The following is a 27,435-nucleotide window of genomic DNA, read 5'->3' on the forward strand; positions in this document are numbered from 1 at the left end:
TGTCCTATTGCCCCACATAGACCTGCTGAGCTGTTGTATGATTTTGACCTAGAAAGAGGCGGCCTTGCCTTAATTATGAATTTGTGAAGATCTGTGAATCATTTTGGATTGGATCGATCCTTGTTCAAAAGATCTACAGTATTTCAGTCTGGTGAAAACCTCAACTTCTACCATAAAAAAAAGTTTTTTCAAATGCGTTTTTCACTTAGAATAGATTAATCACCATCTAGTTAATACATCAGCAATTTTCTTTCAATTGTAAAAAAAAAAGTCACTGATTATTGAGGTGCCCCATTTATTTCAATATAAATTTGTCAATAAAAAGTCAATAAATAATGCATATTTTGTTTATTTATTTATTAAACTATATTGAAATAATAATTTTCTGACATCTTGTAGACAAAATGATCAAAAGTTGATAATGTGAATAATGCAGTGTAGTGTGTATATTATGTGAAAAACAGGATCAGGGAAAAACTCACTGTTGTAGTGACTCAGTTATTCTAAGGGAAATGAATACTTCAGAGTGCTGTGTGAGCCCCGGCTGACTAAGAGGCTGTAGGAGACACAGACACACAGACACAGACACACAGACACAGACACAGACACAGACACACAGACACACACACACACACACACACACACACACACACACACACACACACGTGAAACTTTCATATTTCTGGCTGAACTCTGTGCAGCCATTGGTCAGCACCCTTCCTGTGAGTGTGTTTCCTTACGCACGTTGTGTGATGGCAGGACTCCCTCTGTGAAGAAGGAGAATCTGTTCAACACACACACACACATACATACGCACACACACACACACACACACACACACAAAGCAGGCTCTCGTCACTTGTTTTTGTTTCCTGGCTCCCCAGCTGCTCCGACCCTTCCCGCCCCTCTTTCTCTCTTTCTCCTGCTCTCCTCGGACCATTCCAGTTCTCTCTTCTCCTCCCTGCGGTTGTGAGTGTGTTCTTGGGTGAGCGATGTGTTGTTCGGTGGGTTTCGCCCGGTCTTTGGGTCTGGCCCTGCTGCCTCTGGCCCTCTGCTGTATCATGACCAACCTGCTGCTGCTGTTTCCCATGGGAGAAACCATCTACATCAAGGAGGGTCGCCTGGCCAGCTACATCTGGTACTTTGGTGGACTAGGAGGAGGGGGAGGGCTGGTGAGTAAAAAACTGCACTTGTGTTCTAATTAGTTGATGAATTTCAAGGGTCATACTGTAGATTTTTGTAGGGTCAAAATATTCTGATCCAAGTTTTCTGGAGGTCAACTTAAGTTGCCTGGTAACCGTACAGCAAACATTAGGTGCTGATTATTTCAGTGACATATTTTGAAGACACTATGATCCCATTATTTTTACTTGGCCCAAACGTGGTTTGCTTCCAAAGCTCAAATTTAGCTTCTTGTAGTGTAAAAGTACTTTTAGAATTTTGCTTTAAATTAAGTTAAAATGTCTTTACTTTCACTACAAATACAGAAATTCTGAGTAAATATAGTATTAAAATATCTGTAAAGGCCTGTCTGTACACCCAGTTCACACTGCCAGCAGAAAATGGATAGAAGATTTGTACCACATGGAAAAAGAGCTATTGTGTTTTCACGTTTTGAACAATAAATTGAAACTCTCAGCAGTCTCAAAATTAACCAAAACAAAAAGTAATAGGATTCTTTGAAACCATGTCTTGAGCACTGTGAAACTAAAATCAGTGAGATTCTTTCACAGCATTTCAGCCATGTGACAATAAAACTTACCACAGAGTAATTTTAAAAGCATCACAGCCAAGCTGCATCCACTGAAGGCTACTATCTCTTATTCATTGGTAGTACAGACACACACTGATAGATACAGTATGCTCTGTTCTGCAGACTGAAAGCTTTTTTTCTCACTACTGCTGATGCTGTTTCGGACTTGTTTAATTCTATTCTTGTCCATTATCATTTATTGAATTGTTAAGTTGCACTTATCTGTATACAGGGTGCACCTTTAACTCATTAAAACATGATTTTTAGACAAAAAATATTATCAAATGTCAATTGTTTCCCCTTTAGCACCATTCAGTCCATTCAGAGTGTTTTTGCAGTTGCTCATTGGGAACAATGGAGTTTTGTGTGAATTTGCAGTTAATCCGTCTGCTACATGCTGCTGATCTGATGAGTTTATGCTCCGACTGAGCAGAAAGGAGCTGTTCTTTTAGTTTGGTGTTAAGGAGGAACAGAGCAGAGATTGTATTTTCCCAAACAAGATTAACCTTGTCGACCAGCAGTGCACTTGTGTTGGGTACAGAAAGCTTCACTTTTGTAAAAAATTCAGTCAGAGCATGTTAACAAATAACTGTAATAGATATATTCTACATAAAAACAGACTCTGCAAAAATGGTAAATGTTAATATATATACACTGTCGCCCATAAAGTTGGAATAATTTTGTTTTCAGGCACAATCCTAAGTTAATTGTGGTTTCATTTTCATTGATATGTTTTGAAGAGGTTGACTGATAAAGTTTGAGAAGATATACACTTTATATCTCTCAATAATAAATCACATTGTCACAATCAACTTCATGAGCAACAGTGTCCATGACCAAGCATGTGTCCATTTCCAAAACAACAGCATGTCTAATAGTATGTTTAACCATTTAAAAGCAGGCATTGCTCAGCTTCTCATATTTGATTGGACATCAGGATTTCTGCAGAGCTTACGTTTAAAGCTGTCAAAACAAGTAAAAGGGTACAATAGGTTTCGAACATTTCTGTGCTGCAGTATCTTCTTGTTAGAAAACTTTGTTCATAGAGGTGATCAGGCATTTCAATACCGGAAGAGGATGCAGAACAATGCACAATAAATTATTAGTCCAGGCAAGTTATGAGAGAGAAAGGTCTGAACCTTTAAATGTCCCTTTCACATGCGAATGTGAATGACACTTCCTGCAGATGTTTCACAGTAAAGGTGAGGGGATTATGTCCCTTGAACTGCAGGAAGGAAGTGTGTATTAACATCAAACTGCAGCAAATGGAAACGGACCACAAAACAGAGTAATTACTAAAACCTGATGAAACATTTAAATCAGGGGAATTTTGACATAAAGGCCTCTAGTACGAACTTAACCCAAATAATGGCCTGGATCTGACTTCAGATGAGGTGAATAAAAGTTTTCCTTAATACTTTAGGAATACACAGTAGTTAATTTGTTTTTGGGTAAGTGTTGTTGCAGCGATTATTAAAAGAGTGTTACTTCTGGATATTTTCATATATGTCTTTATCTTCATTTGTGTTTTCTTTTCTTTGTCTGAGATTACTTTTGCCGTGCTGTGTTTATTTTTTCCTCTTCGGGCTTTTCCTTTCTTTGTGGAAATGACAGAACGCTAAAGAGTCAAAGAACAAACTTAACCCCCCTGAGAGAAAACTATCTTTAGCTCCCTCCCTTCCTCCCCTCCCTCATTTTTGTCCTTCTCTTTCTTTCCCTCTGTATTGTTAGCCTCTTGCTCTGCCTCTTCTAAGGGACAGTGTTTTAGGGGGACATCCAGGATGTGTATGTTACGATGCTTATGATCTCTGGGACCTTGGGAACTTCCCTCCCTCTGTTAGGATGTGATTTAAAGTCCTTGACCACTGGGAGAGAGACAGCAGTGCAGGAAAGAGGAGGAGAGGAAAAAAGGGAGGATTGGAAAGTAAAACAGTAGAATCTTGAAACAAACAGATGGATTCAGGAGAAGGATTCACTTTATTTCTCTCCACACTATCCCATTGATTCTCATTAAATTTGGTACTGATGTACATCTGGTCTGAAGAGGATGAATCCTAATGACTTTAGTGATCCCACAGCTTATTATGTAGCAGCAACAAAAATGTCCTTTATGTTATGTTTGGGATACCTTTTAATCTCCTTTCTGTGTTCATGCTAGTGCACCATATTTATCCTCTGACATGTCATTTGACATGCTACAGACTTTGTTAGAATGTGCTAGCATTCTGTTAAAAGAGCTAGAGAACAGCTACGTCTAAGTCCAGCTGATACTGATAAAGGACTTCTTAGTATGCTGAAAGTTGAGTCTAAAACGGCCCCCAAACATTTGATTATTGTGAGTAATCAGCATTACAATCTCATGTTGTTATTGCCCCTTGTTTACTTCCTAGCTGATGGGTCTTTTAGATAATATCCATATTATTATTATTATAATTATTATTATTATTTGTCTATGTACAAAAATATTTTCTGCTGTTACACTTTGTGCAATATGTGCAATATAAATATTCTATTTTTTACAGTTTTATATTTATACTTTGTTTATGACATTTCAGAGTACAATCACTGTGAGCCAATGCAACGGAATTTCGTTCAATGTGCATATTTTTTATGTATAACTGAGTGACAATAAAGTCTGTCTAAGTCTAACAATACTGCATTTAACAAGGAAGGTGATTGACAGGCTAGAAGGTGTTGTATGTGTATGTATGTGCCGTATAAATACATTTGACTTGAATGTACTTGACTTAGGGCTGTAGTAAAATCAACATGTCACTTGTCAGTGACTCTCAAAACATGTATGACATAACGAACATGCAAAGTAGTGTTTTCCCCGTGTGGAACATAGACTTTACATTGTGATGATGTCACAGAATTTTTAAAATTACTTTTATCTGCTTAAGAAAAGTTTTACCAATATAAAAAAAACACATGGATTATAATTTGTTAATAGAGAGAGTCTCAATTGACCTTTTTTCAGTTTGAGGTATCCTGTCAACATTTCACAGAGGTCTTCGATTGTGTCTTTATAATTGTGGTCTATGGATGTAATGCTTTTTTGGCTGCAAGGAGATTTTTCTTCCATGAGTGGCCACCTGGAAAATTGACTGCAAGGCAGAGTGACAATGCAATATTTACTTCTATAAACATCCATGGGTGAAAGTCCTAACTTTGTCGCTCTTTATACTACACCACCTGAAATCCTCATGGTCTCCTGTCATAATTACTACGACCACTTGATGTCGGCGCCTAACAACAAACGTAAATACAGGTCGTATCAGACTGGTCTCCCCTCAAAAATGTCAATATAAGGCGTTTTTACAGGCAGCAAAATACGACATTGTCGACTGACATCTGCCGTCATCTTGCAGACGTAGTAGTAATGATAGACGCCGATGCTGAGTTTAATTGGCGGATATCTCACTCAGGGCGTGCAGGAGGGGTTGAAGAAACGGCAAACTTTCACCCAGGAGAATGGGGTTTGTGTCCCGTGTGAAAACAAAAGTAAATTATTTTTTTTCGTAACTTTTACGTGGCTCATGGTTTGTGAATCACTTTTTTAAAATGTATTTTATTTATGTTTATGTAACCTCATAACTACTTCACTTCTGGCATTTACCTAAATTTATTTACTGTTTAAACTGTCTTTTATAATGCCTTACTAGGAAGTTTTCTGCCCTAAACTTGGTCAGTGGTTTTGTTGCCTAAATTCACAGAAACTGCCGCCTTTTTTACAACCGCGAACCGTACGTGTATCCATAATGACATGTGTGCTATAAACAGTCTATTCTGTCATTTAGGGTGGAGATCTTGTTGGTTGTATTTACAGTCTTAGTAATAGAGGTGGTGGTACAGTGGTATTGCTATGAAATGCTCCTTGTAACTGCAAGCCAAGAAAAGCAGGATCAATAATCTTTCCTTGTAGTAAGATATGGTTATTATCTTAACTGATGTAGCTTTAGCATCTATATATTTACCATAATGCTATACTACTTTATTTCAAACATTTCAATGTGTCAGTTCTTTAAAAGACAAAAAAATGTGAAATGTGATACTCAGAAATGTAACTCTTGTGTTTCCAGATGCTGATTCCAGCTGTGGTCTTCATCACTCTGGGGAAATGTAGCTGCTGCTGGAATGAGAGCTTAATGGTAAGGGACATAACTAACTCTCAATAACACTCACTCACTCTACAGCAGATACACTATGCTTGTTTGCACCAAAACTCCACCGACATTGATGCTAAGCTAACGCTGTCGCAGACGCCCTTTAATGTGTTTATACTGATTGTTATTGAGTAATAAACAGATTTTTGTACTTAAGAAAATCCAGATTTTCAAAACTGTTTCTCTCTAAATAAATAACCAAAACATAATTTTTTGTTCATATATTTCTGTTTGCTACACACAGATGGTTATTAATTAACTGTTTTCCCTTTTCTTAAATCAAAATATCAGGCTTTTTGGTTTTTCAACACTTGTAATTCCTCACAGTGTTCCTTTTTTTTTTTTTTTTTTTGCTGTTTTACGGTTTCTGTCCCACCATTTGGAGAATAATACTGTACAGTTGTCATTAAGCCAGCCAACACTGTGTCCTTATGAGGTGGAATGCTAATGCTAATCCAGCTATGATGATTCAACAAGGGTCCCATTGTTGGGTAACACTCAACAAAGTAAGCTTGGCTCACACCACTCGAGCCACATGCACAGCTGTGGAGTGTGTGTGTGTGGGTGTGTGTGTGTGTGTCACAGCTGCTTCTGTATCTGATAGAGAAAATTGATAAATACAACTCTCACACACATTCACAAAGGCCCACATGCACCTTCTTTAAAATGACCTTGTCTTCTTGTGTTTCTCTCCAGATGTGCGGGTCAGTGTTGGCAGCTGTGGTCGGCCTCGTGGGGTCTGGCTACTGTTTTGTCATGTCAGGATTTGCATTGGTGCAGGGTCCGCAGTGCTACACCTCTTATGGTTGGACGTACCCGTTTGCAGGCCAGGGGGGCAGGTAGGGAGAGGCTGTGCTGTGTGTGTGTGTGTGTGTGTGTATGTGTGTGTGGGATGGTTTATTCATTCAGTTTATTCATTTATCAAATACTTAGTCAGAAATATAGGGAAAAATCTCTCACAATTTTCACAAATATATTGTTTTGACTGTTCCAGAAGTTATTAAATTTACAATTATATGAAAAAGAGAAAAGATGGAAATCCTTACTTTTGAGAAGGTGAAACCAGCGAAGTTTGGGCATTGTTAAATAAATGACAAATAACTTATCAACTATATTGGTTTTATTGGTTGATTGAACTTTTAATCAATCATTTCAGCTCAAAATCTTGCAAAATAAAATGATTTTCATAACTCACTAAATGTGTTGATGTAAATGTAAATGTGACATACAAAAATGTTAGTAGAAATGCAGCTGCAGCTGTCTTTGATTGATTGCCTACTAAACTGTCTCTCTCTACGTCCCAGGTATCTTTTACAACCTGAGACTTGGTCGCGGTGTCTTCAGCCGGTCAACATTGTAGAGTGGAACGTGACTCTGCTGTGTGTGTTACTGGGCCTGGCTGTGCTGGAGTTCATCATCTGTCTCTTACAGCTGGGAAGCGGCTTAGTTAACGCCGTCTGTCGGCCCTGTTGCTATAAGCAAGAATATAGTCTTAATGCTTAGATTAACACACACGTGTGTATATAGACTCACCTACTGAGACACAAGTGCATGTGCACATATAAGAAAAAATCACACACTCAACATTTATGCACACATGCGGATTAATGAACACGGAAGTCATCACACAGCCTCATTGTCTTTACTTAGACACACCTAGAGTACACATACAGTGTCACCTGACTGCCACCTCAGTATCATCACTTTGTTTTAAGTTTTTAATTTGACACTTGGTAAAGTAAATTACTAAGCATTCATTGATGATGTTAATGTGTGTGCATCCAGAATACTCAATAGAAATATAAAAAGAGGATGCAATTGACTTAAAATAGATTAAGTAGAGCATGTTTCACTTCATGAAATCTCTATTCTTAATGTAAAGGTTACCCCCTTTCTTTATTATTACTGACTGTATACCTTTGTATACAATCCCAACAACTACACTACCATTTTTATTGCATAAACAATTCAAATCAATGTCATTTACCGAGTATAATTAAGATGACAGCCATATATTTTTTGATATTGTTGGAAATGACATGAGCTCTTTGTCACTGTTGACAATGTCCTTGCAAGAAGAGATGCACATTTCCATGATTTAGTTGTTTATCAGCATCTTGGCTGACATGATTATCTTGATGCACCAGAAAGTGTCTTTTCCATCCAGTTTGATTCTTGTGGTTCCAAGGTTTATTCACTGTGTTGGATCACGAGCAGATTTATGTGTGTATGTGTGTGTTTGTACATTTGTTTTAATTTTCAGAGCATTTTGTTGTAAATGTTTTTTCTTTACCTCTTTCAGATGCTAGATCAGTGTTAACGGACATTTTATATAAATATTTTAGTGACATATTTTTATAATGTAATGTAATGTATAATATGTTTGTTTGTGCAGCCTTGAATAAAAAAAGACTATTTCCATTTTCAGTTTCCAGTGAGTAATTAAGCTGATCTTTGTCATACTTTTCCTGCACTCGGCCAATGCACTTTACCCTTAAATCCCTGCAGATGTCAGTGGTAAACAGCACAGTTATCTGCATGTGTATCTGGATGCTTGACTCCCCTCCTGCACCTCCTCCAAACTGTTACTTCCTCCGTTAGTTCAACCTTATATTTCTGACCCCACTTACGGTAACACAGGAGGAGGGTCCCTGACACAGATACAGTGTTAGCTTATGTGTGATCATGTGCGTTTTTGCATGTGTGTTGTAATCCTGGACTAAAATTTCTGTCCTGGAGTTTCCAGAGTTACCTGTTATTGATCCAAACTGCCAAACTGAGTAAATTTGGCCTCTGATATGGAGAGTCAAGCCTGTTAAGTGTTTTTTTTCTCCAGCAAATAAAACTAAATATTACAAGCCTCTACAACAAGGTGACTGCTGGGAGAATATTTCCATTTCTGTCCAGAGAACACTATGGATACATTGCTTTATTAACCTTAAAACAATAACAAACCAGTCTTGAAAGAAACATTAATCTTTATTGATTTAAAGGCAGGTGGAAGTAATTCAAATGAGTAATAAAAGTGAGAGAAAAAAAGTAGTAACCAATTTTTATCAAAATTCACAATATGGACAAGTGCATTATCCAAATTACAGGAGGCTCACTATTTGTTAAAGGCAAAGTATTTGTCAAAATCCTATTCTGAATTAAGTAGTGTATTGCTGCAAGATCCAAATCTTATTCTACAAAAAAAATATTTATTCTGTACAGATTGTATGAATATGTTTTTCAGTAAAAATGAGAATAATGGTTCAGAAACGAACATTCCCTCCAATATTGTGAATCATTTGGTAATTGCAAGATCAGTAAAAAATGTTACAACTAGACATTTTTTTTCTAAATTGTGCAGCCTTACTACTTAGGTTGGTAAGACTGTTTTAGTTGTCTAATACAAGCACACATTTAAGCCAGAAAATCTGATTTTTGGGAATCTTTTTCAACACTTGACGTCAGTATTGACAGGATCAAAAGTCAGAGTGTTTTTCAATTGGCTAATCATGACGTTACTTGATGTTTGGCTGCATTGCAAAGAACAAAAATGATGTGATACATATCTGTTTTTCTAGATTCTGACAAAAAGGAGATCAACTATATGATGTTTAATGTAAATATAACTTGAATCTGATCTATTTGTGTCTTGATCGTTTGTGCATGCTATATCAAATGTTGAGACTGCACTGAAAAACGTTTTCTGTTGTTATGCAAGTCTGAGGGGCACCCTTTGTTATCTCTGTGGTTGAGACACTGTCTGTTGGTCAGTGACCCCTCTACCTGTTTTTTTTTTCAGCAGTCAGCTGAGGGAGTATAAAGACAAACACAGGGCGTCAAGTCTCTCAGACTGACTAACAGCTGTCAGTCGTTTGTCTTCATTATTATCATCCTCTGGATCACTGAACAGAAATAAAGACTTGTCTTCCTCCCTGGAAGTTTCACTTTGGACTCTTCAGAATGCATCAGCTGGGGTTGTTAAGGGGAGTGTTGCTGTTTTGTTGTGCAGCAGCATGTGAGTCTGCTATGGTGAGAGAGTACTTCCTCAGGATAGAGGAGGTGTCTTGGAACTATGCTCCAACTGGGAAGAACGTTATTCAAAACCGCACTCTGCAGGAGGATGAGTAAGTACATGCACAGCACATTGTCTTGATAATGTCGGAGTCCTCAATCAGCCCTGAGCCTACTGGAGTTCAACCAAAATGCAGCAGCAAGATTTCTTATTGGTACCAAGAAGCGGACATATCTGCTCTTTATTGGCCTCCTTTCCTTTTATTCACATTTTAAGATGTGCTCTTATGGATTAGCAACTGGTTATAATCTCCAATTTATCATTAACTCCTACACCTACTTTACCTCATTTAAAATTTTTGTACCAGACTGTTCAACGATTTACCCCTAAATTTCAGGTCCTCCTTATCTATTGCTTATTACAATGTTTAAGTCCCACGTGTTTACATTTGCTTTTTAGTCCACACTTAGGACTACAATAATCACTGCTGTATGACAACCTGGTATCTTCCACACACACCCCAAAAAGAAATTAAAAATTAACTTTTAATGATATAAAATTACTGAAGAGCATTATTTATTTATTTTATTTTCAAAATAAATTACACTCCCATGCAACACAATTGCATTGGGAATTGTAATTGCAGATCTCCACACTGGATGAGGTCCGGGTGGATAGATGGGTCAATAAACACAGGACTTTCAACCAGGAGATCTCTTAATTTATGTAACAAACATACTCATTTTAATCCAGACCATTATCTTTCACACAACTTAACCAGTAACTCGTCGTGCTTAACCAAACTACAAGCATTTCAGCCACATGTTAAAACTGCTGTTTTTAATTTAAAAAAGTGTTTTTGTTTAAAAAAAAAAAAACTGCCGTAATTGTTAAAAAAAGAGAAGAGAATGCAGTTTGCTACCTATATGGAAATTACATTTTAGGATGGTTGTATTGTTTATCTGTAACAACTTCACCCCCCAGATAATCCAGTGGATTTTCAAATGGTTTATGCAGCTTTAGACATAAAGGAATAATAAAGTAATATTTTTTTCTTCAGTTTATCTCAGAAAAAATCAGTACCATCAAATTTAGAGATACATTTATGTTCTATTCAATGTACTATCTGTGCAAAAAGACTTTTTTTCATTTTTACGTGGACCTGTTCAACTAATTACTCATGTTTCATTTGAGTTACTTATTTGTACCTTTAAACCTCTCTGGTCAGCATGATTTAAAAATAGTGGATACATGCAGAAACATCCTGATATACAAGGACCTACAAAAACAGCAGCTATACTATACAGACACATCCCTTCATTCACACATATACTGTACATCAGAGTTAGGAATTATGCCATGTAATGACTAAATGACTACATTTATCTAAATAACTGTGGAAGACCAATTTTGGTCAAAATTTTCTGACTCACTTGCTTTTCCTTCAGTCACAAATGAAAATGTTTCATTTTTCAGAGAGGCTGCAGTGTTTTTACAGCGAGGCCCCCAGCGTATCGGCTCCACCTACAAGAAGGCTGTGTATAAACAGTACAGCGACGCCACCTACAGGACAGAGGTGGTTAAGGCGGCCTGGCTGGGCTACCTGGGACCCCTGTTGATGGCTGAGGAGGGAGACACATTGATCATCCACCTGAAGAATGCAGCATCCAGACCTTACAGCATCCACCCACATGGACTGAACTACAGCAAGGGCAATGAGGGTGAGGAATTAATGAATTAAAAATGTGCAAAGCAGTGCATTAGCGTGCAGAGACTGATAGATGTGTGATTTTCTGTGCTTGTTTTTGACTCTTCAGGAGCTATGTACCCAGACGGTACTGGTCCAGAGCTGAAACGTGACGACTCGGTTGCGGCTGGTGCAAGTGTGACATATATGTGGACCCTCCCAGAGAGCCACAGCCCAACAGCAGAGGACAGAAACTGCATGACCAGATTCTACCACTCCCACCTCAACACGCCAAAAGACATCAACACAGGACTGTTAGGGCCGCTCATCGTCTGTAAGAAAGGTACTGGAACCTTTTTGATCTTATATTATCCAGTGGTGGAACTAAGTACTCCAGTGCTGTTCTTTAAGAACTTTTTTTTTTTTTAGATACTTTTACTTTTATTATCAACTGCTATATACTTCTACTCCACAAAATTTCAGAGGTAAATCTTGTACTTTCTAACAATAATAAGAACACTGATGATGCCATTCTAATTTTATTCTACCGTAAACACATGTTGTGGATAACACGTCTCTACTGTTACTTAAAGATATAATATGTACATTTTCCTCAATAAAATGTTTTTCCTAAAATGCATACTTAGATTATTCCAAACCTTTAGCAGTCCATAAAATGGGATTGTGGTTGTCTGCCAGAAACTCTCATTAATTTAATTTAATCCAGTTTTAAACCAGATCTACTTTTTTTTTTTTTTTTTTTAGATCTTGGTCATTTTATACTATATATACCAGAAGAAGGATTTTTTGTTTTTGGATGTCTGAATCTTAAGTTATCGGCGAAACAAGCTGAACAAATGTAGTTGCAGCTTTGCTAGCATTCCCCCCACAGCAACTGAGAAACACTCATTTTTTAACACAAAACTGTTTTATACTGTGTTTTACTGATTTGAACCACCGGCACCCAGCTTCGTATGGTAATGCTAAAACCCAGCAACTCATGGTAGTTGTTGAAGACAACAACTCCCATGATCCCATGCTACGTCACAATGCCAAACTCATAATTTCATAAAATGGCATTTAAGTATTATTGTGAATGCTGCTTTGTTGTACTGTAACTGCTGATCTCACAGATTTGATGGAAGTTCAGCAATATATTTGGTAGTTGTATTAGTGTTGAAACAATTGGTCTAATAATGGATAAGTTGAAAGCAAGAAGTTAATTGAGAAAGTCATTTTTAGGGCATTTAAGTAGGTTTACCCTTCAGAATAATGCATATTTTCCTTAAATGTGCTTTCCTTCAATCTCCAGGAGCTCTGGACTTACATGGAGACAGGTCAGGGGACTATCTGTATGCTCTGCTGTTCATGGTGTCAGATGAAAACTTCAGCTGGTACCTGGATGACAACATCAGGACACACATTACAAGTCCTGCCAAAGGCCTGAAGGAGGATGAGGATTTCATTGAGAGCAACAAAATGCATGGTGAGGGGGAGCATCCTCGTCCACTTACATGCACACTATACACACAAATACAAAACATCTCTAACTGTGAGTGTGAATTGCAGGTATAAACGGTTTTCTGTATGGCAACCTTCCTGGATTGAGCATGTGCCAAGGCAACACAATCCACTGGCATATGTTTGCCTTAGGCAATGAGGTAAATGTTGTATTTTTTTATTTTTATTATTGTGACTAACCAGAATTTTTCTTATTCGCTAACATGCATTGGTCCAAACTTAAGTCATATTGACAAAACTCAAAACAGTCAGAGAGTGAAACTGAAGTCTATGAGGACCAAACTGTGAATCATTTGTCATTGCTTTTACAGAAAATACATTCAGTGGCCACATTTTCCAAATTCCAAGCACTCCCTTTACTCATTCAATGATACCCCGGTTTTAAAAATTGGTAGAAACACATTCAGAACGGAATGATGGCAAATGTTTCTCCATATACAAAAATCCTTAGCAGAATATTTAGAATAAAATGAAATAATAATAATTTAAACACAACTGATTGCAATTTCAGCTGAAAGTCAAACCAGGTATCCTGTTTTTGTCTCGATACCAAACAGATAAAAACGGAATGGCTTCAGAATGACCTTTTCATGTAATGATCGATGCTTGTTCCTTTTAAAAAACAACAACTGTAAAACTGATCTTGTAATGTTCAGGTTTCATGTCTCATTTTTCAGTTTTACGAACCATTGCTCATTGAAATCATAGTGCAACATTTCTTGTCCAAGTTAAGGAACATAACTCACCAAAATTCACAATATAACTTGCTCTTTATCCTGAAAAGAGGCTAATTATTCACCTCTTGTGTCATCAATGATCTTTTGTAATTTGAGGTCAAAATGTCAAAAAGATACTCCCTCTATAATAAGAATATTGCCTATGCTGATATTTTGTTGAAAAAAATAATTTGTGACCATGTGATTATTGAAAATTTAAATTGTTCAGGAACAAGTTTATTGCTTGTATTTTAGTAGAGCACCTGGTTTCAACGCAGATTAAATGTAATTTAATTGAATTTAATTACAACAGGTGGATATGCATTCAGTTCATTTCCACGGCCAGATCCTGACTGTTCAGAACCACCACACAGACACAGTGAGTCTTTTCCCTGCCTCCAGCACTACAGCTGAAATGGTAGCAGATAACCCCGGACACTGGCTGCTGAGCTGCTCTGTCAATGACCATTTTATGGGTGAGCTCACTTCACCCGTTCCTAATATGATGCAAGGAAGACAATATGTCACCCAACTGCATAATTGTGTTGTTTGTTTAGTATTTGTTGAGTTTTTTTCTTTCTTTCATGGGTCCATCCAGCTGGAATGCAGGCTATATTTGAGATCAAGAAGTGTTTTCCTAATGTCCACAAGCCACGGCCACATGGTGAGCTTAGACCGTACTTCATTGCTGCTGAAGAAGAAGTCTGGGACTACGCTCCTACGCTTCCTTCTGATGGGTTAGTTACTGTGCACACACACATTCACTGAAAATGTCCAGGGCCATCTTGATGTTTCTGTAAGACCCCTGTTACTAATTTTTGCTTGTGTGTGTGTAGTGAAGCAGAGAAGTTTGTAACCAAAAGTCAGAGCCGTATTGGAAGCCGTTATAAGAAGGTTCGCTATGTGGAGTATACTGACAACACCTTCACAACAAAGATGCTCCGCAGCCCAGAGGAGCAACACCTTGGAATTCTGGGTAATCCAGGCTGGGCTGGGGTTGATAGCATGTCTTCAGGGTCAAAGATGCTGTTATCACACGATAGAATCAGTGGTTATCATTCCCACAAATATGGGCGGGTTGGTGTTATGAAAAAATCACTTCTCAGTGCTTGTGCACATAAATTTGGGTATCTGTAAAGCCTAACAACAAAGTGTTCAATAAGACACAATACGATCAGGGAACTTGGGATTCAACAAGCCATTCAAGTCTAGCTCCCCTTCCGAAGTATGTCAAATGTAGATTCATTTAGAGTTTACTGCCCATCTGATATATAGATATATATAAAATACAATATACAAAGAAAACCATGGGAAATGGCTAAATATCAACTCTTAAATTGAACAATAAATTGAAGAAAACAAAGAAGGTCTAATATTTTTTTTCATGACTATATATACATATTTATACAAGACAAGACAAGGCTTTTTACAGGATGAGGGCTTTTCAGACAGAGGGTGGACACATGTATATTGGTGTTTTTTGTCTATTAGAAACCCAAAATACAAAAATGAACCTGAAAATGAGCATGAAGTGTCACATTCATTAACAATTTTAACACAAATGTTGTTCTCCAAACAAAATGTCCTCTAATTGTGTGTGTGTGTGTTTGTATCCGTCCATGTCTCCAGGTCCTGTGCTGCGAGCTGAAGAGAAGGACACTATCACAGTGGTGTTTAAGAACAAAGCCAGCCGGCCTTATAGTATGCAACCACATGGTGTTCAGTACAGTATAGAGCATGACGGGACGCTCTATCACAATGAACTGGAAGGTTAACACAAGCATTTACACGACCATTTTATTAGTGGACTAGATTTTACATGAAACAATTTCTCATACTTTTATGCTTTCTTTCTCCTCAGAGTCACATACAGCAAAGAAATTGAGGGAGCTAAAAAGGGAACCAAGTGAGTAAAAACTTAAATTATTACAGTTTCAGTCTAAGTCAGCATGTATTAACATTATCACATTTATAATAACTCACTTTCTTCTTACAAATCTGTTTTTTTCAGGGGTGGTGACGCCTCTTCCAGCTGCTCTGGTCAAACCTGGGACGATGCACACCTATGAGTGGACGGTGCCAGTGGGTGCTGGTCCCGTACAAGGGGAGGCTGACTGTCTGACGTATCTGTACTACTCTGGAGTGGACCCAGTTAAAGACACCCACTCTGGACTGGTTGGACCTCTCCTCATCTGCCGTCCTCGATCACTGAAGAAAGGAGTACAGGTGTGAAGAGAGCGTCCCTGGCTAAACTTCGGAACCACTGAATCTTTTATTTTCTGTTCTGATTGTCTCTCTTCTTCTCACGTAGAAAAACTATAACAAAGAGTTTCACCTCCTGGCCACAATATTTGATGAGAACCTGAGCTGGTACCTGGATGACAACATTAACTCCATCAACCCTCGTCCAATTGCTCTTAACAAGGAGGATGAAGGCTTTATAGAAAGCAACAAGATGCACGGTGTGTAAGACACACACATACATTTACACACTGGTAGCTAAATTATTCATGCTTAGAAATAGTTTTACACAAATTTTTGTGCCTCTCTTTTAGCCATCAATGGCTATATTTATAGGAACCTCCCCGGCCTGACCATGTGTAAGGGGGATAAAGTGACGTGGCACGTGTCAGGACTGGGTTCAGAGACTGACATCATCAGCCTTTACTTCCAAGGAAACCGATTCATCTACCGCCAGAACAGACGAGACACCATCAGTGTCTTTCCTCACATCTCACACACTGTCACTATGGAGCCAGACAGCATGGGTAAACATCTCTCTCTCTTTCTCTTTCTGTCTCTTTTCAAATACTTACAAAAGGGTTTGTTTTAATCCAAAGAATGTATAAAAAAAAGTTGAAGCTGCCTCCAGGTCTGAAAAGTGAAGCCAATGCAGAAGTGCCTTAAACCTGCATTCTTTCTATTGGCCAGCAGGTGGCGACTCTACTAGTTGCAAAAATAAAAAGTGTATGAAAAAAGGATTAGACTTGACCTGATTTATTACCCCCGTAAACATTCTCATAATGAGTTTATGGTCTCAATCCCTAATCTCAAGTCTTCTTTGATACGGCACATTTTGGAAGATGGTCCCATTTGGAGGAAAACAGAAGATGAGGAAAACAATGTATGCTTTAGGGCTTGGCTACCTCGTGATTGACAAGTTGCTACAATGGTGACCTGTCAGTCAGGATAGAGGAGTAGCAATGGGTAACCATGGCACTGTGTACATTTAAATTGGATGGATTTGATATTGTGTGTTGTCTTTGATTTCATCTTTGAACTTTCACCCTTTCACAGTGTGTTTTCAGTTTATGAAGGTAAATTGTAACATTATGATCGCCTAAAATGTATTCGATTGTGCAATAAATTTTATTTCAATGGCCCAATACCAAAAAACAAAAAATCGTCATTCTGTGGTATACCACACCCTTTGTAATTTGACACTTGCTTCAGACAAGGAAAAATGTATCCATAAACCCCTTTAAACAGGAAAAATGGATGACACCTCAGTGAGAGCAACGGACGACCAGTAGACATAATCTGAACAGACCATCTTAAAGTAAATACATTGAAGACAATTGCCGATTTTGTTTTTTCCAAGCCAAAATTAGCATCCCAAATTGTAGTATCACAGTTAATGTTTACAGATGCACCTTGCGAACCAAGCTCAGTCAGATCCAAATATGGTCACTTCTGACTCCAAAGATCCAAGATGGCTTTGGGCAAAATGGTAAACTTGAGGCTTCAAAATGGTCTAAAAATGAATGAGACATCATCATCACGGTGGCTACATCTACTTCTTTTTTATAGGCAATGTTTTAATCACACAATTCACCACAGGTGTTTGCACTTATGTTTTTGTGTTTCAGGTCAGTTTGAAGTGGTGTCAGCTACAGTGAACCATTATCGTAGTGGGATGAGAGCCAACTACACGGTACAAAAGTGCAGCTTGTTACAGCGTCAGGGTGAGATTATGCTCCACTCAAAAACCTACTACATCGCTGCAATGGAAATGGACTGGGACTACTCTCCAAACCGCACCTGGGAGACGGAGATGTTCCGCGGTCAGGAGAGGTACAGTACCACCTCCAAATGTACAGCATGGAAGCAGTAATTTGAGAAATAATTGGTTCAGAATGCAAAATAAGCCTGTATCTCTCCCTCTGCAGCCCTGCTACTGTCTTCCTGGACAAGCAGGGTGGGTTTATAGGTTCCCGTTATAAAAAGGTGGTCTACCGCCAGTTCACCAATAACAAGTTCACCAAGCAGGTGGATAGAGCAGCCGACATGGAACACCTCGGCATTATGGGTAAGCTTTCAGGACTGCGAAAAAAAGCCCAAACTGTGATTGGAAAATAAAAGTCACAAATATGAAACAGTATGTATTTATGTTCCTACATGATTGGTCCTGTATGAGAACATTTTCCCTTACTGCAGGTCCAATGATTCATGCTGATGTGGGAGACAAGGTGACGGTGGTTTTTAAAAACATGGCGTCCAGACCTTATTCTATTCACGCCCATGGAGTCAAGACAGAAAACCCACAAGTACATGTCACCCAACCAGGTAGAGACAGAAAATCTTAAAATGCTTCGTTTTGATTGTAGATATATTTAGGATATCATTGTGTTGTTAAATTGATGCATGCAAAGACTCTGTGTTTTCCTGTGGATCAGTTGGCTTCTTGGTCTGTCTGTCTGTCTGTCTGTGTCACCTGTTCATAACTTCAGTTTTCTTTCCCAGGTGAGACTCACTCCTACCAGTGGTATGTTAACAGTAACACAGGACCGACTGCAGAACAGGAGACGTGCTCTGTGTCAGCATACTACTCCACTGCTGATGTTACTAAGGTACACTAACGCACAATAGTTATTTCTTTTTATTTGAGGCTAGAATGACCAACATACATTCACATACTCATGTTGTCTCCCTGCCTAAAAGGACCTGTACAGCGGTCTGATTGGTCCGTTGGTAATCTGTGGTCGGAGCTGGGGCAGGTGAGTGTTTCTGCATCTGTAAATTAATCATTAATATAGAACTAACCAAACAAATGCCTAAATAATACTTACTTATTTCATTCAGTATATAGGAGTTTTATAAAATGTGTTGCTTCCAGGACTCTTGGTGTGAAGAAGGAAGCAGAAGAGTTTGCGCTTCTGTTCCTGGTATTTGATGAGAATGAAAGCTGGTAAGTAGAGTCTGACATTAATGGTGTTAGTTTTGTTAATTTTGCTACCCACTAATGTGAAAAACTGAATTCCTCTCAGGAATATTTAATCAGTCCACCATGGACTGCATTTATGTAGCACTTTTTAAGTCCAGTCAAGTGTCAGCATTCACCCAGGAGCCACCTGCTCATCAGGGGCCGGTATTTCAAAAGTGATCAGATAGGGTTATCCTGGTCAGATAGGATTAAATCTAGATCTGATCTGAAAACTGGGTACTTCAAACAAGGATCCATATTATCCTGATCCTGAAGATCAGGATTTTGCTCCGGTAATCCAATCCTCCCTTGAATCCAGATAAAAGGCTGGATTTGGGTATTTCAAAACTAAAGGCAGATATCAGGGTCAACTTGATACCAAAATTTCAGGATCATTTCGATCCCACCTCAGAGGTGGATTTCACTTAGATTGACAAAGTCTCAGCTCCACTTCTCCTAGAAATTTTTACTCAAGATGTTCATTACACTTAATCAAGTGTCAGTGTTTTATTTTTGATAATTAAAGTAGCCTACTTGAAAGAAATTTAAAGCATAGTAAAATATCCCACTTTCTGAAACTGCTGTAAATATATAATGCTGCACATTGGAGCACTTTCCAAGCATTTTCAAGATATATTTTCATGCTTCTGATTATTGAAGACAAATTCTGTCAGAACCTTAAAAATGCACTTTTAAAATGTCTGGAAATAGCTTGAATGTGATTCTTAAAACATACAGTAAGGTGTTTGTGTACAAACTGATTATTTTACTTATGATGTATTATTTTACATCAAATCAGATGCTATTTTGCTATAAATGACCATAATTATGTTTAGTGAGAGCCTTCTAATATAAGGGAGACAAATTAGAATGAAAAATGTTTCTAATTGTGTCACTGACCAAACTATATAGCATGAAAGTAATCCAATTACAATTTCAAGCAGTTTCAATCACTTTATTCAGAATCCAATAACTCCAATAACCTTGAATGGATCAATATAATTAAAGCGTTTCCAAGGATTTCCAGCACTCATAGGGACCCGGTTGTCCTTAGTAGCTGAGAGGTCCATGGCTGTGAGTGGACTCTGAAAGTAAAGAAAGAGAAGAAGTATATCTTTATGTACACAAAGCATGACATCATCACCAACATTACTGGAGCGTTCTGACACTTCTGAATGAACCGTATAGTTAATACTCGTAACCTTATGTTGCTCTGTACACATGTGGCAGATTTTTTTTTTAAGTCTGCTGTGTTGCCAATGATGTAACGCTAATAAACACTGAACACGTTGGTGTTAGTTTAAAGAGTTAAGGTATGATGTATGTCCGATTAGTTCCTTTATAAGTTAAACCGTAGACTAAAATTAATCAACAAAGCAGCTACCTCGCTAGCTGCTTAACACACAAGTCAATGAAGCGGAGTTAGCAACTGTTAGCACGGCCTCGTCTCAATTAGAAATCGCTGTGGCCTGTTTTTAATTAGGTGACAATTCAAGACGTTGGCTAGTGTGATATGTTGGTTGGCGTTTGTATGGTCTTAAAACCGCTACACGTTAGACAACGGTAAATTTACACTTTTGACGTGAAAGTCCTTTCGTCAGGTAGTCCGCCATGTTTCGATCCCAGAGGTGGAGACACGATGAGATTTGGAGCGGTGATCCGTCCTGCCAATGTTTTGAAATACTCAGATAAAGTCAGCGGGATCACCTTGATCCATGACTGAGAAAAGGAGGATTTTGTTATCCGGATTATCCTGATCAAATTTTGAAATACCGGCCCCAGGAGCCATGAACACTCAGCACACTCACACACTGATGGCACAGCTACCAGGAGCAATTTGGGCATTTTGGGTTCAGCATTTTGTCCAAGGACACTCCAACATGGCTGCAATGGTCAGGGATTGAACCACTGCTGACAGCTATGCCTCCCGAGCTGCCCAAAATTGAAGTTTATTGCCATTTAAACATGTTTCAGTTATTATGTCGTCCTCCTAGCTCTCACTTATTCTATTTGGCCACATGAAACACACATGCTATTCATACAACTGTCTGGATTTGCTGTACATCACTACCTGTTGTGTTTATATCGTTCTTATTGTGCAGGGATGTGAAAACGATAAACTGTGCAATATTGTGCAATATTTGGCAATTTATTTCTCTTATTATTATTCCAGGTATCTGGATGAAAATATCCGGACCCACATCAGAAACCCTCGCACAAACTTGAAGGATGATGAAACCTTTATAGAGAGCAACAAGATGCACTGTGAGATAAACACACACACACACACACACACACACACACACACAATATACTGCATCATATTCGACAGATTGAAGATATTTTTGTTGCTTCGTGTAGATGAAATGTCCATAATGTCTTTCCACCATAATGTGTGTTTGTGTGCTTTTCTGTGTCTGCAGCCATTAATGGTTATATGTATGCCAATCTGATTGGTCTGAACATGGAGGTGGGTGATAAGGTGTACTGGTACCTGATGGGAATGGGCAATGAGGTGGACATACACACGGCACACTGGCATGGGCACAGTGTAGAATATAAGGTATATGAAACAATACAGGATACACAATTACAACAATTACACATTATACAAACTGGTACACAGAAATACCAACTCTTCTTTCCCTACAGCTGGGTGGAGGACCTCATCGTACTGATGTGTATGAGCTGTTTCCAGCCACCTTCCAGGTAAAAGCTCAAAACATCCCAACATAGTCAAGGTTTCATTTTAATATGATTAAATACTCATTGGTCTTTGTTCTAGGGATTAATTTAAGAGATTGCATTTGGATATTTATACATCATTGTTGCTGCATTTTTATTGAAGTAAATGATCTGAATACTTCTTCCACCTCTGGCAATCTGAGAAAACCTTGCATCAGTAATTTACAATAAAATAGATAAGTCTCTCTGTTGGCTCTACAATGCTGTCAAATCTTAAAAATGAAACTTGTGGCTATTGAATGTGAATACTGGTGTTCCCATCTTTCTTCCTCTTCAGACAGTAAAAATGCGTCCTCAGTATCCTGGTACCTGGCTGCTCCACTGTCACGTCACTGACCACATTAAAGCAGGCATGGAGGCAATGTATACCGTTACTGAGAAAGGTAAGGACACAAACTGAGCAGGGAGACAAATTCAGAGAAATTATAATACAGAATAATGTGAATGCTCCGTGGGCAATGACATGTTTGTTTCTCTCTAACAGCAAAGAAGAGAGGAATCTTTGGCTGAACAGTTGACAAAAATGGATTCAGAGAGAAAACAGCAGAGACAAGCAAAATTTTCATTTCAGTACCCAATTCACTAAATGCTGTTTGTAAAATCTGCTTAATATGAACAGCTACTGAGATAATTACAGCTCAGAAGAAAAACATCAGAATCCAAGTCTTTTATATTTAAAATGTACATTTTTAATATGATCTTACTGCTAATGATATTAATATTTTCCAAATGACAAAGAAGACTGAAAAATGCTGAAATTAAAACCTGAAAGATAATAACAGTTTTATAGCTCTCTATGTGTGTCCTGAAAGGACAGAAGTCAGACAGCAGGGGGCACTATAGTCTGACAGTACATTGTCATTGCATTGTTAGCGGGAACAATATAATTTGTCTCACTAGTGAACATTGTTGTTTGCAGCAAAGTGACAATGACTTAAACTCATCTATAGGGAAAATCTGTGTCCTGTGGAAGAGCCTTTGACTGTTTACAGACAGGAGGTAGGGATGAACTGAATTTTGAGCACAGAAAAAAACTGTTTTTTGGCTGTGGTCCTCGTAAAAGCTTATTCATCCATGATTTGCTGGACTGCGTCTCTTTCATGTAATGTGATGGTCTGACCTCCTAAAAACATGGTACAAAATAAAACGTTTGGTGCACTATATTGATATTCTGCTTGTCAGTGGCAAAGGTCGAAACGATGAATGAGTGCTTCAAGTGACTTCAGTGAGATCTGCCACTTTCAAATAACAACAGTTAATTCATGTGTAGCATCATTCATAACTGAAAACCCCCTGCAGGCTGATCAACATGTTACTGAAATGGTCAGTTGTAATTGTTCCCCAGAGCAGTGGTTTTTCAACGTGGGGGACGTAAGGCATTAATAATAATTAAATTATTATTAATATAAGTATTATTACTGTATATACAAGTATGTGGATTATTGTAAAGTTCTTTGTAATAATATATTACGTATTGAAATCTTAATTCCCATGATCAACTTCAAATTGCATCATTCATAATGTCACAAGCTGTCAGTGTTGACTTGGTAATGGTCCTGTAAAAGGGGGGCCATGGCCATAAGATAATGCTATTTGGAGGGTTGGTCATTTGTCAATTAGGATTCAGATTCCTGTTCTCACGTTAACGTAACAACCAGGCCATCCGATCTGGATATGCTAAGCTGACTTGACGAATGAGTTTCCCTTTCCCATGAAAACTGATGTACTACTTGTTTCCAAATCATGCATTAACTATACTACAAATATACATTTTCAACGGAAATCTCCTACAATGGTTGAGTTTCAGGGGCCGGTAAATGGTCATATATGCCAGCAGGGAACCAGCTGTCAGGGATTTAGGTTGATCATATTCTAACACGGTTTCAGTCTAAGCCACCAGCGGGTGGCTGTATCACCACTTTAATAGACTAATAGCAGAGGTAGCAGTCTGTGACCTGCAAGACTCAATCACTACAGTCATAGACCAGTGTCTGCTGGACTGTGTCTGTTTAATGCAAAGTTATGGTCTGACTTTTCTCCAAACATGGTACACAATAACACTCTGAGTGCACTGTATGCATGTTCTGCTTGTCTTGACCAACATTTTTGGTGAAATCCAAGGACCAAGTTAGAAAAGGAACTTTGGTTTGAAAGCGGAGGTCATGCTGTGATACGGCAAGAAAGTTGAGGACTTTCTAATGCTGCCACAGAGCTGACAACTCCTCTTCTCATCCAGCTGATGTCACTGCGAACAAGGCTGTCTGGATCCACAATCACCTGCACTGACTTGTAGGGCTTCGAGGTGATGCAACTATGAGTCTTTGAGCCTGTCAGTGTCCCACAGAGCAACCCTTGGGGGGAGTCAGGGTTTGTTCCACTAGGAGCAGAAAGTCCATAAGTACTGAGGAGAATTGAACCACTTCAATCACTCACACCACTTGTCTGAAGGTTGCTACATATCCTACAAGTCATGTGAACTGTGTCTGGGAGTCTAGTGCCACGTTGAAAGTGTTCAACTTCACAGTTCGGTATTCTAGAAATAATTCCATAAATAGGAGACGCGACAAGACACTTTAGATTGTCCCAGACTCCGATAGAAGCCTCAGATACATTTTAAAAATAAATATGCTGTTTGACAGGCTTTTGAGGAGCCTCTTTATTCTGATTTTGCCCTTTTTCATTGTTCAAAGGGATCTGAGGTTGTGAGGATTAGCTATCATCACCAAGCACACACATAAAACTTAGAGGCACACACACACACACACACTGCGAACTGAGCGCAGATCAGTGTCTAAGCAGCCACCTGCAATCCTCCATTAGCTGGCAAGGAAATGGAATTTAAAAGATTCAGACCATGAAATGTGGCCAATAATGCCAGCTCTGATCTAAACCTGTACTGAATCTCAATGATGCACTAACAGCTCTGTCACATTCAACTAATGAAACTTTGCCTGACACTCTCTCTCACTCTCATCAACTATGGTGGCTTTGCTCCTAGCCTTAATATTGTGTATCTGTTCTTAGTTGCTGTTGAAGCCAGCTGAATGAGGCACAACTGTCTGATTGATGGAGCCAATTTAAAGCTGCAGGTCAGATTTAACCAAATAAAAAGTCTGTAAGCTATGTGAGAAACGTGGTGCTGTGATGTTTAAACAAACCAGAAAACAAAACTTCATCTTATTATTATCTTATTATGTTAGGACATCTCAGGTCCTTTAGGCAGATCTTTTTAGACACAAGCCTCAGTGTTGAGTAAGGATCGAAAAAGTCAATCAGTAAAAGTTTTAGGAAGCTTTTGGCAACACTATGAGAAAAATAGCCCAGAACCTTGCTTCATAATGCTTTTTTGTAGTATTTGGCTGCTTGATTAATTAATTAAAAGCAGTCAAGTTCCATACAGTTGTCTCACTTTACAATGTTCATTTAACTCAAGAACACCATATTCAAGCAACAGTAAGCTGACAGAAAAAAGAAAATACAAAACAAAAAAAAAAGTCCCTCCAGTCCAGATTACCAACACCTGGTGGAGAATGTGATGCACCTGTGCAAGAGTTAATGAAAGGAATTGGACCTTGAAAAAAGGATTTAGATAGCAAAGCAAACATGATATCAAACACATAATATAATAAACTTATCCCAAATGTATTAATGTGCTATAGGAGCCAGAAATGTGCTGCTTTATTATATTGCCAATCGACAGATATGATATTAAGCTTTAAAGTGAAGCTCTGTCACACTCAGTGTTTGATTCAGGTTAAAATAAAAGCTAAAAGTATCTGTTGTAATGTTAGTTAAGATGAACTGCTGGTGTCACAGAAGTCCTGTAAAGACTCATGGGATATGTTAATGACAACATCTTGCTTGCAGTGTTGTGTGTTTGTGCCAATAAGATAGTAAAAAATATAGAATCTTATGAGAAGCTACTGCAGCCCTCATAACATATGTTCACACAGGTGCATTTTGTTTTTCTTTGAATTAAAAGTTTTTCCATACGGAAGTTGACCTTTACTAGTACTACAAAGTCCATTAAATACAAGTTAATTTGTTTCGCCACACATATATTTTATTGCACAAGCACTGAGAGGTTTTACTAGTTGTACATCAATGTGCCTTCAGAGTCCCAGATTCTACCTTTGACACATTGACTTTGTTCATTAAAGCAATAATCCAACCAAAATTGACGATTTACTTGGATGTATACTATGCAGGATTGTCCTCTATAACACCAACCCAATTCCTGCAACCTGAGTGACAACCTATAAATCAGGCTGAATTGGTACAAATTGCAACGTTAACTATGTTGTATGAGAGACTAGTCTTACCTTTATTTAGGGTTTATGCAGTCAGCTCCCATGAGGGCTCATTATGTGCATGTTGGGGTACACCTGTACAAGTGCTCGTCATTTGTGCATCTACTTTTGTGTGGGTAATTATATTTCATGGAGGGGTCTCTGTGGTCTTTTATACTGGGATGCTTTCTGATGCAGACGGCCCAGTATCAGGTCCTGATAAAGCCCTGTTAGTGTGCTGCTGAGACAAAAAGCTTGTTCTGGCTCTGCCTGGACAGAGGGCCTATTAGGACTGATCGCCTGCGACATCAGCATGTTGGAAGCAGATGGCTGGTGGTGCCTGCAGTCGTATCTCTCTCCCACACCAGGCTCTCTGGGCAGATTCGACATAAGCTTAATTAATGATTTGATAACTGCAGAGGCGTTAAAAGGAGCATGGAGACAAGCGTGAATTCCAAATGTAAGAGCTAAACTGGTTGGTAATACGATGTGAAGGGATTTCTTACCACATGCTTTCCCACATGCTCTCCCATTCTCTCTCTGTCTCTCACACTTACTCAGATCGGCCCAGTGTGAGCCCTCCAGCATGCTGTGTGGAAGAAATAAGTTGCAGATCTAAGAACTAAACAAAGCAGATGTTTTCTGAAGGCTTTGCTCCCTGTGAGCTTTCACACTACAGGGAGCAGCTGGTTGGTCTGAAATCTATAAGTAATCACCCATGTGTAAAATAAGTCAATTTGGATGATTTCAGTATTTTGGAGTTTGTATATGTGTCGATTGTGGAATTGTTTTGTTATACTAGCATTACTATCTATCAAAGCACACCCCCAGAGTCACTATTAAAGCAGATTAACCTTGATTAAACAGTCTTTGAGTGTTAAAATGATCAATAATTACACTTAAATTAAAGTTGACATATTATGCTTATTTTCAGGTTGACACTAGTTTAGAACATGTTAACATGCTTTAATGATCAAAAAACACATTTTTGTCTGAGACGCTCCGTTGTAGCACCTGTCTCTTTAAGCCCCCCCCCCCCCCCCCCCACACCCCCACACACACACATTTATTATAAACATATGACATTGTACAAGGTCCCCTTTCATTTTTTGATTTAGTCCAATGAAGTCATGATTATGTGCTGTTTTCTAAAACCTCTGAAGTTTAACCACCAACATATTACAGTGTGTATGCAGTACACCCAACTACCCACAAAACTTCTGCAACAAGTTTGCTGTGTCAGGGTCAGTGAGTCAACCATAACGATGATGGTGAATCACCTCTGAACAGCCTTCCAAACGAACACCTTCTTGCCTTTTTGCACCACAGAAGATAAAAAGAGTCCTGCTTCC

At 38.5% G+C, this 27,435-nt stretch overlaps 2 protein-coding genes across 2 annotated transcripts; both read left to right on the top strand.

The window, feature by feature from the left end:
• Positions 1-847: 847 nt before the first annotated feature.
• tm4sf18 (transmembrane 4 L six family member 18) lies at positions 848-8,323 on the top strand. Its single transcript, XM_059340348.1, has 4 exons — positions 848-1,172; positions 5,836-5,904; positions 6,616-6,758; positions 7,224-8,323. The coding sequence occupies exons 1-4, from the start codon at positions 993-995 to the stop codon at positions 7,420-7,422; spliced, it is 591 nt and encodes a 196-aa protein (XP_059196331.1). The 5' UTR covers positions 848-992; the 3' UTR covers positions 7,423-8,323.
• Positions 8,324-9,746: 1,423 nt separating this feature from the next.
• cp (ceruloplasmin) lies at positions 9,747-22,932 on the top strand. The gene is made up of 24 exons (XM_059341554.1): positions 9,747-10,034; positions 11,399-11,643; positions 11,740-11,952; positions 12,922-13,095; positions 13,179-13,270; positions 14,160-14,322; positions 14,445-14,583; positions 14,683-14,822; positions 15,476-15,616; positions 15,708-15,752; positions 15,858-16,072; positions 16,158-16,308; positions 16,402-16,614; positions 17,716-17,920; positions 18,016-18,155; positions 18,284-18,412; positions 18,590-18,696; positions 18,788-18,843; positions 18,963-19,034; positions 21,223-21,314; positions 21,473-21,612; positions 21,702-21,758; positions 22,072-22,177; positions 22,279-22,932. Exons 1-24 carry the CDS (start codon positions 9,871-9,873, stop codon positions 22,302-22,304), a joined length of 3,225 nt encoding a protein of 1,074 aa, XP_059197537.1. The 5' UTR covers positions 9,747-9,870; the 3' UTR covers positions 22,305-22,932.
• The last annotated feature ends 4,503 nt before the right edge of the window (positions 22,933-27,435 follow it).

Source organism: Centropristis striata, chromosome 9, assembly GCF_030273125.1.
Source record: "Centropristis striata isolate RG_2023a ecotype Rhode Island chromosome 9, C.striata_1.0, whole genome shotgun sequence".
NCBI lineage: Eukaryota > Metazoa > Chordata > Actinopteri > Perciformes > Serranidae > Centropristis > Centropristis striata.

Bases quoted from the DNA above. Each gene is read 5' to 3' on its own strand.
- tm4sf18 (XM_059340348.1), top strand. From the start codon at position 993: ATGTGTTGTTCGGTGGGTTTCGCCCGGTCTTTGGGTCTGGCCCTGCTG. The intron at 5,905-6,615 runs GTAAGGGACATA...GTTTCTCTCCAG, and splicing joins GCTGGAATGAGAGCTTAATG to ATGTGCGGGTCAGTGTTGGC. The intron at 6,759-7,223 runs GTAGGGAGAGGC...TCTACGTCCCAG, and splicing joins TTTGCAGGCCAGGGGGGCAG to GTATCTTTTACAACCTGAGA.
- cp (XM_059341554.1), top strand. From the start codon at position 9,871: ATGCATCAGCTGGGGTTGTTAAGGGGAGTGTTGCTGTTTTGTTGTGCA. The intron at 16,073-16,157 runs GTGTGAAGAGAG...CTTCTCACGTAG, and splicing joins CACTGAAGAAAGGAGTACAG to AAAAACTATAACAAAGAGTT. The intron at 21,759-22,071 runs GTAAAAGCTCAA...CTTCCTCTTCAG, and splicing joins TGTTTCCAGCCACCTTCCAG to ACAGTAAAAATGCGTCCTCA.